The sequence below is a fragment of the Acanthaster planci genome, linkage group LG18, assembly GCF_054643075.1.
Source record: "Acanthaster planci isolate LZ-2023a linkage group LG18, COTS_SCS, whole genome shotgun sequence".
Lineage (NCBI taxonomy): Eukaryota > Metazoa > Echinodermata > Asteroidea > Valvatida > Acanthasteridae > Acanthaster > Acanthaster planci.
This window is the reverse complement of record NC_141794.1, coordinates 8820392-8840070: the sequence shown is the minus strand read 5'-3', so window position 1 is coordinate 8840070 and position 19679 is coordinate 8820392. Positions and strand designations below refer to the sequence as shown.

Sequence of the window (19679 nt, the reverse complement as noted above, 5' to 3'; positions counted from 1 at the left end):
ATTTGTAAAAACACGTACTGATATTCAGTGTACCTCCATGATTCAATGTACATGTACCGGTACTGTTGCCCATTCAATCCGCTGCTTTCTGCACTTGGGAAATCTGTAGATACCAGATGTGTTTCTCTTTGGAATCTGCACTTTGTCTTATACAACCCCAAACACAACAACTGGATACTGTTTCCTTCGGTAGTACTCCAAGCTATGTTCAATGGTAAGCTAAGTTCAATGGTAAGCTATGTACATGTACGTACATGTGTGTACATCGAACATCAGTACGTGTGTTTACAAAATGCACCGGTTGGTTCCAACATGGTTCCAAGAACACTGACGATGTAGTTTATACTGCACGTACTTATAATGGAAGGGGCCACACTAAGAAACAAAGATCTCGTGCACACAGGAAAAATTATGTTTTGTAAATATTTTTACAGAGCACTAAAAACTCCACTTAGATTAGAAACTAATAGTGAACACGATTTAATGTTATTTTCTGAAGAAAAAAGTGAACAAAGTCAGAAAACCTGAGAGAAAATTATCATCAAAGTCGCACTCCTGTATATTTTCAATGGCCCGCTCACACTTCTATCTAGCCGCCACGGCCATTTGTGCACATGCGTGCATAATAATGATTTTATTAGTGAAGAGGTCTATTGACCTAACTTATTCAGCATCCAGATTGACAGGACTAATCGCACATGTTCAACCGCAGCTGGCAATAACGGTCCCTATATAATAGGGACGGGGATCAGTCCAGAAGGCGAAGTGGTAAGGGTACAGTCTACTAATTCAAGCCCCATTGAAAACAGTGTAAAATCAGCACTGTTCAGGGTCCAATAACATGCACGCCAACATCCCTGAGATTTCTGAAACACAAATGAAATTCTTGTCTGGTCACTAATCTTTCAATTTCTTTTTTTTTTTCAATTTTTTGGGGGTTAATCAATTACATTTTTAATTATTCCCACAAAACAAAATCAATCCCAAAAATGTGATTTTTCCGAAGTCTGATTGCAGCAATTTTTGAAGTGTCAACCCTAAACTTTCTCGGGCACTTAGGACCATTTTTCAACCGTAGTTTTTAGCCATTCTGCTCTCATATGAAAGCTCAAAGACCCAGGGAGTTGATCCTGGCAAGGATTTACACAATCTCACCATTTTGGGCGCCAAATAATCTCCTTTTCCAAAAGATACTGCGGGAGACACTTTTAATGCTAATGAGCTGGCCAGAAATTCTCACTTGGATATGATGACTCTATCCCATTCAGAGACTCTCGCTCTTATAAATTGAATCCAAACGAATAAACTTTGGATGCTTTCGAAAAAACACACACATGTTTATTCGAGGGCGTGTCACTGTGTGATTTATTTCTACGTGGAGACTAAAATGGAGCCTCGGGTGGGTAGAAATAATAAGAATTAAACTTGTGTAGACCGAAATCATGTTTACCGAAGCTGTGGGTTGGGTTGTACCTGAGAAAGTAGCGGGAATGCATTTTCGTCCCTTTGGGGACTCATCAGCCGCTTGATTCAAATATGAATCGGGGTGTACAGGTATGGTTAGTGAATGGAATGGCACTCACCAGACGGAAAAAGTGATTACTGTTTCTCTGATCATGATATTTCTGCACAATAAGTTTGAATGGGTTTGTTCATTCAAAAGTGAAATGGGAATATCTAGAGCGTAATCAGATTCCTCAGGTGTGGTGGACTGATTGTCCTCCGTGCAGTGATGTAGTCGAGTACTTTTTGAGAACCAAGTTCTCCACCAAATATTTAACTAGTTAGAAGGGAACAAAGCTGAAGTACATCGGCATTTGATGGTACATGCATAAAGGTAAGATTACAAAGTAACATAATGACTTCAGACCATCACTGTTTGATTAAAATTAACTTTTTAGGACAAAAGTACTCGGAAAGTACTCGGCGAGTACTTTCCGAGTACTTTTCTCCTCAAAACTTAAATTTTACACATCTGGGAGTGTCTGAAGTCTAACATTTATTTTGTAATCTTACCTTTGCACATTTACCATCAAATGCCTGAGCACTCTGGCTTTATTCCCTCTTACTCAGTTCAGTATTTTGCAGAGAACGTTGGTACTCGGAAAGTACTCGACTACAACACTGCCTCCGTGTGGCTGAGTTTGGCTCTGACAATGTTCTTCTTGATATTTTCGGCTACCTTGTAGGCAACTAAAGGAGGTTTTGGGAAAACTTCCTTTAATGTTGGGTTGCCAGAGATGAGGTGCCAATGTTTAAGAAGAGCTCTTTTGATATCTTTGTGTTTCACATGAGGATTGTGCATAGTGGTGAAGACGAGTGGAAGTTCTTTTTTGTTTTTCACTTTTCGATCATTGTGAATCATAGATCCCTGTTGCCGGAAATCAATGGACTACATCCATTTTTGAATCTCGGTTTGATTATTGCCTCGTTTCAATAGTTTTTCAGCGAAACTTTGTTGTTTTTTTAGAAAAACATTCCCATTATTTGTATTTCTGGCATATCTCAGGATTTCTCCTTTGATGAAGCCATGGAATACGTGTTGTGAATGGGATGAAGTTCTTTTCAGGTATTGGAACGTTTCCGTTGGTTTCGTAAATACTTTCGTATCCAGGGTACCGTTTGAGAGGAAACGCGGACCTTTGAAAATTGTAAGGTCCAGGTAGGCAATGGAAGTTTCGGATGCCTCAGAAGTGAATTTGAGGGTGGGGTGCAGTTGATTCATGTGGTGAACGAATTGGGTGAAAGAATCGAGTTGGCCATTGTAGACGATGAGAATGTCGTCTCTGAATCTAGCCCAGAATAGGATTTTGTCCATGGGGGCTGAGATTTCTGACTCAAATTCATGTAAAGCTATGTCGCAAATTTCTGGGCTTGCTACTGATCCCATTGCACATCCGATTTTCTGTCTGAAGAATTTACCTCCAAACTGAAAATAGTTGCAGCGTAGAACAAGTTCTAGGAGAGTGCGGATGTAGTTTGATGGCGTAGCCGAAGTTTGTTGTGTTGTATGCTTTGCATACCGATTCAGTGGCTTGCACCTGGTGAATGTTGGTGTACGTGGAGACAACATTGATGCTTGCCAGGAGTGAGTTTTGGGGAAAGTTTCTTTTTCTAGTTTCCGAAAAATGTCCGTTGTGTCACGGAAATATGTGGATTGGGCGGATATTATAGGAAGGAGGAAGTAGTCCACATACTCAGAGATCTTGGCCGTTGGACTTGTGCAACCACTGATGATGGGCCTGCCGACAAAGGGTTCACCCGGTGGGGGTGTTTCATGTATTTTCGGAAGAAAATGCATGGTATGGCAGCTGACATGTTGCTCAAGTGGGTCAAGATAGGCAAACGAGTGTTTGTCAATGCATTTGTTTTTGAACATGTCAATGAGGACTTGGTGAACTTTGAGGGCGGTTTCCTGGCACATATCTCTGTCCACTTTTTCGAAGTGGTGGGAGCTGAGATGTTTGAAACCAACGTTCAAATAGTCTTCTCGGTTCATGATACAAATGCTTCGGCCTTTGTCTTAACGTTTGATGACAACAGATGGGTTGTCTTTGAGTTTGCAAATAGCCGCCAGTTCAGCTTTGGACATGTTTGGTCGAGTGTTTCTCAGTCTGACGTGTGCTAATTCCATCTTGGTGGATTCCAAATAATTCTCAAGTGAGTTACACTTGGGGATGCCAGGTGGACGGAAGTTTGAAAGGCGTTTGTTTCAGAACTTTGTTATGCACCAGAAATGCAATTCTCATTCGTCTTTGATATTTGTGGGTATCATGAAGAAGTGAGAGGCGGTTCGGTTTAGCCGGGGTGGGAACCAAGTTTAAACCTTTACCCAATGCTATTTTCTCCGTTGGGGAGAGTAAAAGCCTGTGTAGGAAAACTAACAAGGAAGCACCCACCAAGTGCACACGGGTGCCTTCTACATGGGGTGTCTAGAAGGAGATGTGGATTACATTCCAAGTAACAATGGTTAACGTGCACCTGGGACTTTTCCAGCAGTTTCAGCCGTACGCATTTTTAAAAACATTTTCCCGCCAAAATTTAGATCGGCACAGCACAAGGTATTCTCCAACTAAATGCCGAAGAACACGGGTCAAAAGTTAAAATCTACAACTTAATGAATAACAATCGATCGGCACTTAATTTTGAATTATGAAATATCCAAATTTTATATCCACAATTAATTTACAAACTGACTTTGAGTAGATTTTAAATTATAGCATTCAAGACGAAAATAAAATAGAAAACGACTGGGAACGACTCTGTTAATCAATGAACACAAATCTTGTTTGCAAAACGAAATATGAAAAAATATCTGCCGCCTGATGATTATGGCTACTCAAAATCAGAAATTTTTCATTACATGTAACCTGAAGCTTTCCATTTGTATTCTGTAAAACGGCATGCAGCTATAAAACACAGTATCATTTTTTCTTTTACTAAAAATATTTCAATGTAAGTGATAATATCTTCAGAGTTGGTGCAAGCAATCCCACTAGTTAATGCATGTGAAAACAAATCCGAGGGTACAAAACTAGTCATATGTACATGTATAACGATGACAACTACATCTGCAGTGCGGATGTTACTGGGTCCAATAATATTTGACAAGCTCTCGACTCAAACTCGAGAGGTTCTGCTGCGAATTATTAAAAATGACCGTGTTGTATTTAACTCCATCATAAGACCCTACAAGTCCTTCATCACAAGTCATTCAGTCTTAAGCCAGTTCACAAGTTTTTCAAATGAGCTTTGACAAAACCATTTGTTGTCATTGTTCACCCTGTTACTTATGACTGGCCTGGTGAATGGACTTGTGAAAAGACGTGTGATGGAAATGGAATACAACAAAGCAAGTTGTGGGCATTGTACAAAAAAGAAGATTCCACGAATGACTTGTAGTGACTTTAAAAGTGTTGTGACCAGTGACAATACACCGTTTTTTATAAGAAAAACAGCACATTTCTTGAACAGATTCCATTTGAACAAAGTCACCTAGGGCTGCCTTTTGCTTTGCTAGAAATTTTCCAAGTACACTGTATAAAAAGTGAACTGAGACCTCACGTCTGGGGGCAATAAAACATTTGTAATATGCATATAAATACAGTCTAGCACTAATTCAAGTTTCGTAATGCATGAAGGCTAACCACGAAATGTGGTAGCTCAAACACAGCAATGCAGTATTATATTAAGAATATGACTTGCACTAATAGACATTAAGCCCAAATTGAAGAGGGGTATGTGTGATAAAGTCTTTGAACTGCTGAAAGAAAGCGAAGCATTGAAAATCACCTTGGTAATATTTTATTTTGCCATAACCTGAAGTGAAAAACTGTAAATTAAAAACATTAATTTTCTGAGGGATATAATGATTCTTAATTCTTGATGTTAAAACACACAGCAAGAACAAAAGAAAAAAAAAAGCAAATATCCCTCCCACAATATGTGCTTGAGACCAGCTCAGGAGAATGGATACGACCAATGCCCTAGCTGCAGAATCAGTGTTCAGTGTCCTAACAAATGATGATCTCGTGCGCACAGAAAAGTTACGATTTTAAAAACTTTTTACACAGCACTAAGAATTCCACTTCAATTAAAAACTAAACAATTTAATAGGATTTTCTCAAGAAAAAAACGAACAAAGTCAGAAAACCAGCAAGAAAATGATCATCAAAGTCGCACCCCTGGACATTTTCAACAGCCAACTCACACTTCTTGCCGCAAATGCCATTTGTGCGCATGCCTGCATAATTATGAATTTATTGGTGAACAGGTTTATTATTACTTCACGGCAGGCATTATCAAATGTTAATACATGGTCACATGATGCATTTTGATGAACAGGAATAGAAAACTATCCCAGGTATTTATGAATGTGTTTTAAAGATTTTCAATGATATCTTGTACACTTACAGCTACTAACTCAGCAACACTGTTTAAAATGCAAAAGCCACAAATCTCTATTTGCTTGGTTGGTCTCATAACCTTAATACATTTTTGGCAAAAGCTAACTTCAACTGACAAATCACTGAAGTGGATTACTAAATTATGAAACAGTAGGATTATCTTCCACAAATCTAACTCTCTTTCCTTAGTGATATCTTAACAACATGTTTCACTGCTTAATCATGCCATCTTGACAACAGCACTCCTTTTTGCTTTGAAATCATGGGACTTATTAATCCATGACAGCAAGGATGCAAGAAAATGAAAATATCCTTTGACATACAAGCAAACTGAAAGACTTCCAGCTCCAAAGGATACAATCCACCAAACTTCCTTGAAACACCAAACACACACATTACATGTAAAGTAAAATTGAATCGCTTTCAATGCAGTCTTTACATTGTCTATACAGCCTACAAAAACGTATTTCCTTTGGGATATCTATGAACAGAATCTGTTGTAAACTACTACGTAGCCAGTTGGTAAAAAGTTCACAATAATTTTGGACACACACTGGAGATGATAAGGTTAAACAAGTTTAGCAAACCAGTAACAAAGCCTTTATATGAATCTGTTTGAATGCACTAGTGGACTTTATTTATGGATCATGTGTTGGGTCTGGGGGGAGCTGACTGAAAGCTTCATAGACATTGGCAGCAAAGTCTTTCACACATTTCATCAGCAGCAGCTCCTGTTCAAAATAAAAACAATCCATGTACAACAAAACATTAGCTTTGTCTGCAAATAGGGCTCTGCTGCAGCTTTATAACGCTTTAAACGAAGGTAAATGGCCTGTTCACTGGCTACAAACAGAATTTTGTACTGTCTTTTACACGTGGTGACATTTGTAGGTTTCCTCTGTTGCTGTCATAATACTTCTGAGATTCTTGCAACTGGGAATTTGACAGAAACTGTGAAACCCATGAGATTAAAGCCAACAACTGCATAAGTGGCAATTAAAAACTGTTCAAGTCAGAATCTGGAGCTGAACTCTGGAGCATACTCAAAAACTAACCCAAATATACATTTGATATTTGAATAATTCAATCAGTTTTAACTGCGTCCATACAAATCAGTACAGCATCTATCAAGAACTATAACTGGCGCACAAATACTGCACACAAATCACTGAATCCTTTCCTTTAAAAAAAAGGTAGCACTTTTGGTTTTGCCAAGTGTGTCTTGGATAAAGTCATTTGCAAATATATTTCCAGGGTACATAAAAATAAAATATATGGAATGGTTCACGTTGTAGCCTGCATAAACTATTTTGCAACACAATGTGGCATTTCAATGTACATGCAGAGTACTGACACATTGTTCTGGCACTGGTATAAATGGCTACAGCTCTCAAGTTCAATGCAGTCTGCAAAATCGGAAGCCATAGCCATAAGTGACTGGGCCCGGACATGGATCACACTGACCTGTGCCACATGTCAACTAAATTGACACACCTGCAGTGCTCCGAGAACATTGAGTGTTCATGAGTTTTCTGTGGACATCCTTGACCATGAAAGCATACATGCCCTAAATACACACAATGATGTTTGGCACCTACAGAAGCTGAGCAAATGTATGTTTATGACTAAATATGTTTATTTCACAGTTGTATTTATGATTTACAAACTTTTAACTGAAATTTAGTTTTCTGAAAACCTTTAGATGATACTGGTCAACCAATTCAAAGAGTCATGACTGTGACATGTGGGTTATTCTCTATTTATCGCAATTTTATAGGCACAAGTGTTTGTCATTAAGAAATTAGACTCACTATTGGCACTTGTAACTAGGTACTGGAAATCAGAACTTTTCCCCTTTTCTTTCTTCAAAGCTGAACCATGCGTCTTGTTTCAAAGCAATTTATGCTGTGATACAAATTGACAAGTACTGATATAATCTTCAGAAGACACCTTTCATAGCCCAAGTGTTACATTGAGCTTTGAAATGTAACAGTTGGAGGTTACAAAAACAGTTGACGTCTTGTAAACCTGAAATGTTGTTCTGTGACACTGACAGTTTCATGAAGGATGGTTAAAGTCTGGCGACGTAAATTCAAGGGGGTAGATGACAGACTAAACCAAACGCAAAATTCAACAACGTGACAAAAAGCTTTGAAAGTTTGAAAACTTTCACTCATTTGAACTGTTAAGGTCAGCTGCAAAGTTTAAGCTGGTGAGATCGTCTTCAAGACAGACAGAAAATTGTTTGGTTAAATGATCATTGTCGCCCACAGCAAACAGATCAGTATGAGTGAAGTTCTAGCGCGCCCACTAGAACCGCTGTCTTAGGCACTTTCCAACGGTGATGGGTCTCTTCGCTAGACTAACAAAGCTGCACTTGCCAGAGAGCTTGAAAAGAATGTGATGCCAGCAAAATTAATCCCCAGACCATCACCATGCATCTTAGATGGGATAAATCTTATTCAGAAGATGAACGGCACTGGCAAGACTTTTGTAGAGTTGGTGGAATCTTCTCTGCAATAAGTGCTGCGCAAGGGAGTAAATGTTATATTCAATATTTGAATGAATTAATCAAAGATGCTGAGGGATGAAATCGGGGTCCAGCTCTGGAGTTCAATTCAAGAACAATGCATCAGGCCAGAAAATCTAACTGTGGTGAAAACATCTGTGTACATGTAGCTCTTTCAATAAGACTAGCCTCATCCAAGATTGGAAATTGCTCAAGTATTTAAATTAAACAGGCTCAAGGACAAGGTGCTTTTTGTCCCATTATATCGACAGTCCAGCTATCAGATCATGTTGAATAACTAGGAGGCAGTAAAAGAACTGGAGTTGTTCCTGAAGAAAAATGACACCTGTGTTTTTCTCCATGCATGATATGCATTGGAGCATAGCCACAAGTCCATCATAATCTCTTATGGAGATACAAATGTCCTTATCCTGTGTCTTTGCTTCACTAAGGACATATCTTGCCCTACCAAAAGTGTTGAACACTGAACTGAACAAGATTGGGGGGGATATAAAGCAATCATTACTACTGAACTGATATACGGTGGAGGGAGGTCAATTTCGAGGATCTTTCCAGCGATTACTTTCCTAACAGAAAGCACCAGCCCTTCCTCGCCTCGTGACATCCATAGCGATAATGATTAACTCACTGATGACAAGCATGATGACACAAGATCTGTTGAAGTTGGGGGCTTTGAGATATGTCTAATATACTGGTATGAATCTGGGGCTGTGGCCCAGCAGGGAAATGGCAGCTGCCCGGGCTAGGCGTCCCTGCATTTTGAGTCCATCGTTTTCCCTAAATTGATGTTGCTTCTTTTCTTCTGAAAATCAATCATTTGGCATAACATTTCTCAGCAACCACAGAAAAGGTTTAAAATCTATGTTCATTATGTTGAAGAATCTGTCCAGATGCAGGCATGATTCAATGTGTTATCAGAAACCTGGAGAACATGAAGTCTGAGTTTTTGCAGGCATATATGTCTGAAACCCCAAACTACATGTACACCAGACTGGGGTATTTTTTATGACAAAAATTTAACAAATTGGGAATTGCCATTGAAAATTGGATTGGGGGCACTCCACACTGTACCCCTCCAACACAGTACTGCAATTGCTGGTTGATACCTGTAATGCAATATTCTGCCTAAATTACTGCCTAATACCAGCTTTCACACAAGGCTGCAGTCTCCTGCCCAGTCTCTTGTAATTCTGGGATGCCAAAGCATGATCCACTTGGTATGTACATGTACATGTAGCCATTGATTGGTTCATGTTAGTGTATGTGATCTGTGTGTTTGACAGGCTAAGTTGGAAACACCAAGTGGCACCACTTACAATTCTGCAGACAGAGCAAGTCTGACATTGGCTACAAAATGATGTTGCGCACGGTTTAAGTTCTCTGATTCAGCTTAATGCTGTAATTATCAGAATATAAGCTGCGGCTTGTATGTTGATTCTCATGCTAAAAAAAAAGTATCTGCGGCTTATACACTGGGTGCCTTATACAGCAAACTTTGAAGGATAAACTCAGTCATGAAAGCTGCGACCTGGTCATGTGTACCATGTGCAGGTGGCACAGTCATGTTTTCGTTGGTTGTTTAGATCTGAAAACTCAAAACCTTGGAGAGTAAATAAAAATTGGAGTTGTCCGGATTTCAAGTTATTAACAGAATTCCCCATGTCATGGAGTCACAAAACACATACATGAAATGTGTACATAATCTTAAACTTTACTTGCTCTCCTAGCTTGCTTTTAGTGATTATTTTTCCACTTTTTATTCAATCTCATGGTGTATATTTTGCAGACAATTAATCATTTTACTAAGATTTTTTACTGTTATAACCTAAAAGATTTCTTTCTACCGTTAAATGAAAATCAACTGCTTCAATGATATACCATCATGTGGTAGATATTTTGTCTTTTCGTTGATCGTGTTCGGCGTGACATGCCATAGAAATTAGGTGTTTCTTCACTTGGGTTTTCTGATGACAACACTTTCTGTGGTCATGGTGGTTATCAGGAAGAATCACCAATTGGACTGTCTATGAATGGGTCTACAGTAGCAGTCAGGCTAGCCTGAAACTTTGCACAATAGCGGTTGTTCATGCAGTGCGTGTGTGCCATACAGCAAGCATGCAACGCAAGTGGTTCCAGTATGATGACTCAAACCAAGGTCTTGAAGCAGACTTTTCATTTTTTAAGCAATTTGGCAGTATTTCTTGGTTGGCGTCATGAAAACCTCGAGATAACTGGATGTAGTGTTGTGGACACTTACAGAGGTATTTTCTTTATATAAAAAGCCTATTGTTTTGGCAAGAAATTTAGTCAGCTTATGAGATAAAATGATCTTTTGATTTAACTGACTTTGTCTGTGTTGTATGTCCCCGACCGCATAACTTTTGCTGGCCGCTGAAAAAAGGCAAGAGCTGATGAACGGGTCACGCTGGACCATTGACCACACATTCAGCCCGCAAAAAGAATTAAATTTGAGGACTTAAACTTCACTTTTTCTAGTGACACTCATTTGCATTTTGCTGACTTTTATTAAGATTGCATGTGTAGAACCACTGACGATACAGTATAGTACATGCTGTATTGGCACTTCAGCGCGCTGACCTTCGTGGTTCAGTCATAATTCCGCCAACTTTATTTCCTGATTTTTGCATTCTGTGGCTTATACAATATGCCACTTATATTCTGAAAATTACGGTAACTGACATATACTTCTTTGAAAAATTTGCAGGTCATATGAAACGTTTGTTTTTCAGAATGACACTTTCTTGAACTGGATCTCATGGGATTGGAACAAGATCTCATCTAGTAACCAGTCCAGCTATTTTTTGGACAGACTATGTGATTTTGGGTAAGCACTTTGCAACTCTCAATAACTTGAACCCCAGAGGAATGGATAAAAAATTCAAGTTATCCAGATTTCAAGCTAACAAAAGTTCAAAATCTTGCCCACACATACACACACAGCACACAAGTAACCCTACTTGCCGCTCTGGTGTCAATTTGAGACGTTGTAAGTAGTTATTTCCTTAAATCCTACATTAAATTTCTTCTAAAGTTTAGTTTGCTGAGATTTCACGGTTTTCTTCCGTAAAAGTTTCTATTCTACTGATAAATAAAACACAAACCACCAAAACTGTGTACTTTTTGGAGACAATTGTTCAGTTTGGAACACACCACAGCATATTTGTTTGGCCAGGGCCAGCCAGGCCTGGGGTTTTCCTGTTGGGCCTTTTTTAATCACTTAAGGGCGCACCATTTTGCATTTCAAAACGTTCAAGGGTAAACAAGTTTTGAATGTGTGTTTCTGTTTGTCTTTTCATTCCCTTACCTTTCCTTGTTTAAAAAATTCAAGTAAAGTTGGCGACGCAAAGAGCACTTCCAGCACCGTGCGGGGACACATGTCAGTCAGCATGTAAGCAATGTGCGAGTACTGCAATCAGGCAGGCAGCGGCAGCCAGGCTTTAGCAGCAGCATGCACAAAGCTTCCTTCATTGCAGTCACAGGGCCAACGTAAAGAATCAATCATTGGACTGTGTGTGAGCAGGCTACATTTGGGGCATGATGCTTGAAAGCTGGGATTTGTTGAGGTTGTGGTCGCAACGAGTTGATTACAATGGTACTTGCAAGCACGCTCCTGTCCTCAGGCAAAAAGACAAAGTGCAGTGCAGTTTGTAGAAATGACTCATAATTTTAGTCTACGCATTCTTTTTCCACTTATTGTCAGTTATTTGGCGGCAGTCTTTTTGGATCAACCCTTCAAAATCTTCCGAGTTAAGTGGATGTATAAGTGTGAGTTCTGCAGGTATTTTTGTACATAAAAGCCTATTCTTTTGGTGGAATGAAGAATGTTTTCAAGATAAGTGGAGTTTCGAGTTAACTGAATTTGAGTTATCAAGAGTTTACTGTATGTGGGTACCACCCACATACATGTACTTTATTATTATGATGTCCAACTTACCTGGTGCCCATTCTCACTTTATGTGTTTGTGGGCAGCACAGCGGACACTTGTGTATTAGACAGCTAACTGTATTGCTGTTTGCTGGTCTGAGAACCAAACTTCTGTTTCCACTCTACTGTATGTGCATGTATGCAGCCATGATATGGGATTCTCACATCGCAAAGGACAGGTATCTTTGAAGTGCACCATGGGAGGATTAGCTGTTTTTGATATCCTGGATGAAATCCTGGATGAAATCCTGGATGAAACACTGGAGTGGGATTGACTGCTGCTTGGAATCAATTCCTCAACAAAAGTGAAAGTGGTACTTTGATTCTGAATTCCTAACCATTCCAGTATGGATTGGCCATACACTAACATGTACATGTCATTACCTGTATGAATGGGTTTGGTGTGTCACCACATATTGAGTCGATTTGGCTGTTGATGATTGGAATGATTTTTGCAAGAGGGAGCTGCACACAGCTTGGTCTGAAACAAAAAATTGAAATAATAATCATTTATTTGGTATCTTTAGAATATGTGACTCACAACTACAAATACCAATACACTTAGTCATAGGTGTCATCACAGCCTAATCATTGTCAACATAAAAACTCCATTATAAGTCTGGTATAATAAAAGGTCAAATGTGAGGCCTGTGGTTTGTGCTCAAAGTTTAAAATAGAATTGAACTCTGAAACTGCAAGTCTGGTTAAGCATCTCAAAAAAGACAATAAATGCATGAGCAAGATTCTAACTGTGTGCATATATACATACATGTATATTGCCAATACTGACTTTATTTTTTCAACAGTAACTTCTATGTAAGCATAACTGCTGCACAGCATGGAAGCAAGGTCTACATGTACATGCAACATTTTACAGAATATTAAAAGTGTTGTTTTTTTCCCTTCAAAGGAAATCAAATAGTCATTAAAAAAGTCTTCACAACACCTCAAACAGTGACAACAGCCATAAGTCATGCATGAAAAATCTTGAATATGACCACTAGGGTGTGTGGTATCTTTCCCTATTGGCTGATGAAAAATAACATTTACCCTGATGACTGCAGGTCCGATCCTGCACAAGGTCTGAAGAATTCAGCCATGTTGTCAAGCACTCGGCTGAAGCCAATGTCTAAGCAAGTGTTGAGAACACTATGGAAGTCCGAGCTGCAATCACAAAAGTACAAATGGGTTAAGGTTGACGAGATTTAAGATATACTGTACTTGCCTTACTCATGGAATCTATCTATGATGGTTTCAAAAACAATCAATTGTGTTCTGTATAAAAGTGCTCATAAATGACAAGCTGATACACAAACACATTTTATAAAAGGCTGATGTATCAAATATATGTACAGAGCACAGTGCATGATGGTACTGAACAGTCGGTAACCAGACAATAATGTAACTTTGAACATGATTGAAAATGCTTGGTGTTTAAATTGACAGTAAATTTGACAAAAGCTTCTAAAAATGACAACGTATCAGAAATATTTTTTATTTGCAGAGAAATTGCAGGAGGTGTTGACCTTATGGTTGCTTAAATATTCTTTTTTTTCCCCCACACTATCTTTACCTTTATCCAATTATGATTTTTTACACTTATTATTCTGGCAGTTCTGTTTATAGCTGGCTTTTCCAATTAAGTTGGCGCTTACTGTGTTGTCTTTTTATATTAGCTCATACATGGGCTCAAGCTCCATGCCTGCAACTACCTGTGTATAATCAAGTCTATTTTGGTTGTCTTATCATACCATTGTACACCACTGTATTAATAATTCCTTTGTCTTTTTGTGTTGGTGGGGGTTTGTGTGTGTTTGTAGTTTGTCGGAATATTCTACAAAAAAACACTGCTTGTGATATGTTTAAAATTAATGAAAAGTCATCTTGGTAGACGACATTTGCTCATACTTTGACTCTGATTGTTTTAATCAAACAATACAGCAGCTAACTTTTCAACTTTTTACCTAAACTCCAGGAGTCTCTGAGAACATTTCTTTGATGTTCAGGATTACCTTCATTCTCTTACTACATGTAGTTCCTTCTCTTTGTATGGTTTCACTGAGACTTGGTTCGAAGAAACTTCCCTGTCCTACATGCATAGTCACATGAATAATTTCCATCTTGTTCATTCTTCACAATGTTATCAGGTAGGGAGAGGAGTTGCCCTCTTTGTCACTGACACAGATGATCTCATGTCTTCCTGTGAGGACTTCAAATGTATGTTGAGATTATTATTTACAGAGTTCCTTGCACATCCACTGACAATTTCCAAATTCATTTGAAATCTGCCTCAATAAGATCACTCAAGAGAAGAAGCTGTGCTAAATGTAATAGGTGGCTTCAACCTTGATCAATCTGACCAATTATTTTACTCACCAGCCTACAAAGGATTTTGTGAATACATTTTATGTCTATGGTCTCCGTCCATTGATGATAACCAACTCACATTACTTCGATACAGTTCCACTCTTATTGATAACATTCTTACCAACAATAACATGGCCATTTGTGCCTCAGTCATACTTTATGCTGATCTCTGACCATCTTCTCCTTTTTCAGATTACTTTAAACTGTTTCAAAAGTCCCCATTCATCCCAAGTACATGTACCTACACTGTAAGAAACATCTACAACTCTACACTTCTAGCTTACAAAGCTGATATTGAACATGCCGACTGGAGTGAACTTCACAAATGCACCAATGCACAGCCAGCATACGACACCTTTCTTCATCACTTCTCTGTTCTACACAATCACCATTTCCCATCTGTATGAAAAGCAAGCTGTAATTAACAGTAAGAACTAGCCATGGATGGTCCAGGGAATACTGAATTCCTGTATTTACAAACACAGTCTGTAAATAAGGGTTTCTTACATTTTAAACCCTACATTTGCAAATGAACAGAGGTACCAAAAGTTTGCAATAATCTTACTGAAGTCATTCAGGTGGCAAAGAAAAACCACTATGCCAACAGTAGCTGCTCAATAGAATGCCCAAGGTACATGGTGCAAAAACAACAACATCTTGAGCAAGAAAAAGAAGGATGATTGTCCTGATAACTTCAACCTTAATGCTCCATCAATCTAACTCTAACCCCTCCGAGATTGCCAATACCTTCAACTCTTACTTTTCCAGGATTGGATCAACACTGGCAAGCAATATTCCAGCCACCGATACAGATTATCCCCATGATAGATATCTTTCTTCCTTTTTCCTAACTCCAACTGATTTCTTAGAAATCTCCTACACTGTTCATGAACTTTAACGCTAGTTTTTTTGTAGCTGGGGGAAGCAAAATTGAGAGACTCAATCGAGATTGAGACAGAAACGGTCAGAGAAAGGGAGAGAATAATTTAAGTTACACATGTAGATTGTGAGTGGAAACCGATGATAGCCAGGGTTTGGTTGATTCTTCCATCTATCAGTGTGGCAAATTAAACAGTGCCCAAATTCATCAGCTTGTGATAGTATCATACTGGTACCTGTATAGCAGCACCCAACCCGGGACCGTTCATCAAGTAATAAACAAAGTCCAAAAACCACAAGTTCCTAAATGAACTTAGGGTAAATTCAGAGTAAATTAAGTGGTGAGACTTAGTTTAAAATATACGAAAAAATTTCTCTTTGCTTTGTGATAGAAAAACTGATTTGTAGAAATGTGTGCAGAGCGACTCAGTCTCAAAGAAATGTCACAGGATTCACTAAATTTCACAGCAAGGTGTATATTTAAGTAGAGCAGAAAGATTCATTTTGCCTACAATTGTTGAAGTTCAAATCATGAAGTGGAAATTGTAATTAGATTATCTGTATTGTGTTAATATATGTTATTTACATTTTTAGATGGCCTTTATAATGCCGCTGACAACTTGGGTGTAGGCACTGAGCTGTACGGGGAACAAAGACCCATCGGTAATACTACCGACAGAGGGGGCTTCCCAAGATCAGGGAACAGAGGACAGACAGTGCTGTCTGAGGCTGCCATACATTGCCTAGAAGGCAAAGCTACATTGATAAATTGATCATCATCTTTTTTATGCATTTAAGATAAAACTGAGCCTAATCACTATTTTGTGTGTCTAAGTGAATATTGTATATGTAAATAAATCACACAAATTTTAGACGTATAAGAGAATGATGTACTTTGATCCTACCTTTTAGTTGTTGAGGAGTTTAAATGAATCCTGGGCCACCACAAGCTCAAAAGTCAGAGATTAATTCCTTCTAACAAGCCTGAATATAAACAAAGTAGTGACACTTTGCAACCATCATCTTCTATTTGGGCAACAAGTTAGTTTCCAGAGTAGTACATGTATTCTACAGATATGGCCTTGATCCGTCTTCTTGATTACCTCTCTAACTCCCTCTCTGACAAACTACACTCTGTTGGCGTATTTATTGACCTATCAAAGACTTTGGATAGGATTGATCATTCTATTCTCTTATCTATACTTGAAAATTATGGAGTTAGAGGTGTCGCTCTTCAATGGTTCACTTTGAAAAATTGTGATTCCTCTTCAATGACAACCCATCAGGACGTGCCTCAAAGATCTATTCTCGGTGCTTTACTTTTTCTTCTGTACATTTACAATCTTCATTATTGACCTACACTGTTACCTTTATCCTCTTTGCTGGTGACACTACTATTCTGTTTTCATACCTGAACCCTGTGTCTACTGTCAGTATCTTGAATTCTGAGCTTGTCAAACTTTCTGCATGGTTCAAGGCAAAAATTCCCCTTTAATTCCTCTAAGACTAAAAAACATATACATGATTTTCAGTGAGTCTCTCAACCTACATGTAAGTCTGCATGAACCTGTAAAGATAAATGTTTCTGCCATCAGTAGAGTTCACTCTACAAAACTCCTAGGTGTCAGAATTGATGATAAACTCTCGTGGTCTTAACATCACATTGCTGCTGTTTCTTACACAGGTAGGCAAAACTCGAATGACCTCCGTCCATTTCTTCTAAGCACCACTTTACCCATGTTATATACGTGTAACACACTAATTCTTCCCTATTTGAATTACTGCAACATTGTCTGGGCATGCACTACTGCAAACTCAATTCTCTTACCAAAGTCCAGAAAAGAGCAATTCGTATATGTACACTGTTGCACGCACGTGATCACACTGCACCACTGTTTGCTAAATCATGTACCATACATTAATCACGGACATTACTAAACTCCACACCAGTACCTTTATGTATAACACCCCTACGATGTTTCCAGGATTTCTTCCCAAATAATACCAATAATTGCCTTGTCAAGTGCCAATCGGCAGCCCCCGATCCCACTGCCTTCAGCTTGTTAGTTTCGGTGGCCCAAACACGGATAGTTGTAAACAAGGTGTGCCGCATCCAGGGATTCACTGCTTCATTGGCTTGCCTTATATGGAAGGTGGGAACATGCTTATTTGGTGAAATCGAACAGCGGTGAATGCGCACATAGCTTGTGGGCTGCAGGTCGAATGCCCACCTTGCCTACTTGACTAGACTAGACTTTATTACAAATCTCTCACATGTAGAAGGAAAATGACGCTCCGATTGGGGTTTGCAGCTTTCATGTGGGGCTGCAGCATGCGCATCCGGACCACAGTGAAATATGAAGAGATATAACGTGTCAAGGCAAGTCTAGAGTAGCAAGCTGCATGCTTTGTTCTGGCGGTCGATGGGCCAGGCTATGTGGCTGCGCTGGTTGCATAATGGTGCCAGTAGGTAAGACCGCTATCAATATGTACATGATACATGTAGGTGTACGGTGTACAACATACAGTACGCACGTGTACAGTACATGTACTGAACGTGTACATGGTGTACTTCACGGCTTTGCCTCAGCAGGTCAAGTCTGATGACCGAGAGCCGGCACAAATTGCAACTCCTAAAGTCAGATATGAGCTCTTATTCCTCCTTGAGTCAGATAAGTTTCAAGAAGTTCATGTAAATAGACATAGACAAACATTTTATTGCCAACTTTGCAAATTCTATGATTTTACAAGGACACAATAATGGCAGACATAGAAATACCTTTGACCTTAACATTATTATATTTTTCTTTGAATGACTCGGAACCGGGTATTTATGCGGAACCGGAACCGATTCCGTAAATGGTGGAGCCACCCAAGCATAGTATTAATACATGTATACTAAACAATCTTCTTCCCTGCCCATTTTCATCATACTTTACCTAGGCTGTTAATGATATTCACCAACATCACACCAGATCGCACAACCACCTGCATGTTCCATTTACCCATACATTGTACTTTCTATTCGGATGAACACCTTGCACTTTTATGGACCTTGCCTTTGGAATGGACTTGATCCGGGTATTAAATATCAGTCCTCTGTAGATCAGTTTAAGAATGAGTATAAAAGGCATCTGCTCACTCGGTATAGGGCATTAGCTTCTTTGTCATTTAGCTTTCTTTGTACTTATTTATTGTTTGATTTTTGTTAATTCTATCATCTCAGCGTTCCCTGCCTATTTCGTATGTTTCTGTTATTATTTATCCATCGGCATTGACATGTTCATATTTCATTTAATTGTTCTTCATAGTATTACTTTGTTCTTTTTGCTCCAACCTGCCAACTATACATTTCCTTTGTTTGTCTCTGCAATTTTTGATGTTTTGTGTTGTTTTGTTTGTTTGTTTGTTTCATATAGTGTAGGCATCTCCTTACAAGCCCCCAGCTTTGGAGGTATACCAGCAGAATTGCTTCTTGATTTATAGTTCTTTTGATTTACATTTCTACATGTGTATTTCTAACCAATAATTTTCTTCATTAATCATTTGTAAATTTGTTACATCAAAATTACGGTGATATGGAAATAAATGTTGATTGATTGATATACAGTTTTCTAAATTCTGGAGAGTTTCAAATTTTTCATCAAATTATTAGTACATGCAAAAAGTGTCACAAGAGGAACTGCTGTAGATACCAAAAGAACTAATGAAAGATATTGATGCTTGCAATGTTGTTTTGAAAATGAATCTAAATGACTGAAATTTATCATAATCCTCATTTTAACTTTGAGGTAGTATTTGTATTCAAAATCAGTCCAAGTGGTATCACTTCGTGGTGAATAGAATCAGCTGAGTCTTAAACAGGTCAAACCATCATTTATTAATTTGCTGTCCATGTTACATGTACTGGACATCCAAACTTTCAGTAAAGATCCATTTCATGCTGCTGATTAAAATGTGTCCCCATAATAAACGGACCAAATTAGATTAGTTTATGAAAATTAAGACTTCCACACCTAAAAATTGAGAAATCTCTTTAAAACATTTTCAA

At 38.6% G+C, this 19679-nt stretch overlaps 1 protein-coding gene and 1 long non-coding RNA gene across 2 annotated transcripts in view; one reads left to right on the top strand and one right to left on the bottom strand.

Moving 5' to 3' along the window:
• Positions 1–4143: 4143 nt before the first annotated feature.
• The window catches only part of LOC110988168 (peroxisomal biogenesis factor 3-like), a 32342-nt gene continuing 16806 nt past the window's right edge, over positions 4144–19679 (bottom strand). The window contains exons 9-11 of the mRNA XM_022251450.2: positions 13433–13546; positions 12767–12863; positions 4144–6637 (exon numbers count right to left, since the gene is read on the bottom strand). Of these exons, the coding sequence (XP_022107142.1) occupies positions 6545–6637; positions 12767–12863; positions 13433–13546 (304 nt within the window). The 3' untranslated portion in view covers positions 4144–6544. The remainder of the gene's footprint in view (positions 6638–12766; positions 12864–13432; positions 13547–19679) is intronic.
• LOC147796167 (uncharacterized) lies at positions 10421–19247 on the top strand. The gene is made up of 2 exons (XR_015428257.1): positions 10421–11281; positions 11786–19247. It is a non-coding gene; the product is annotated as an uncharacterized LOC147796167 (long non-coding RNA).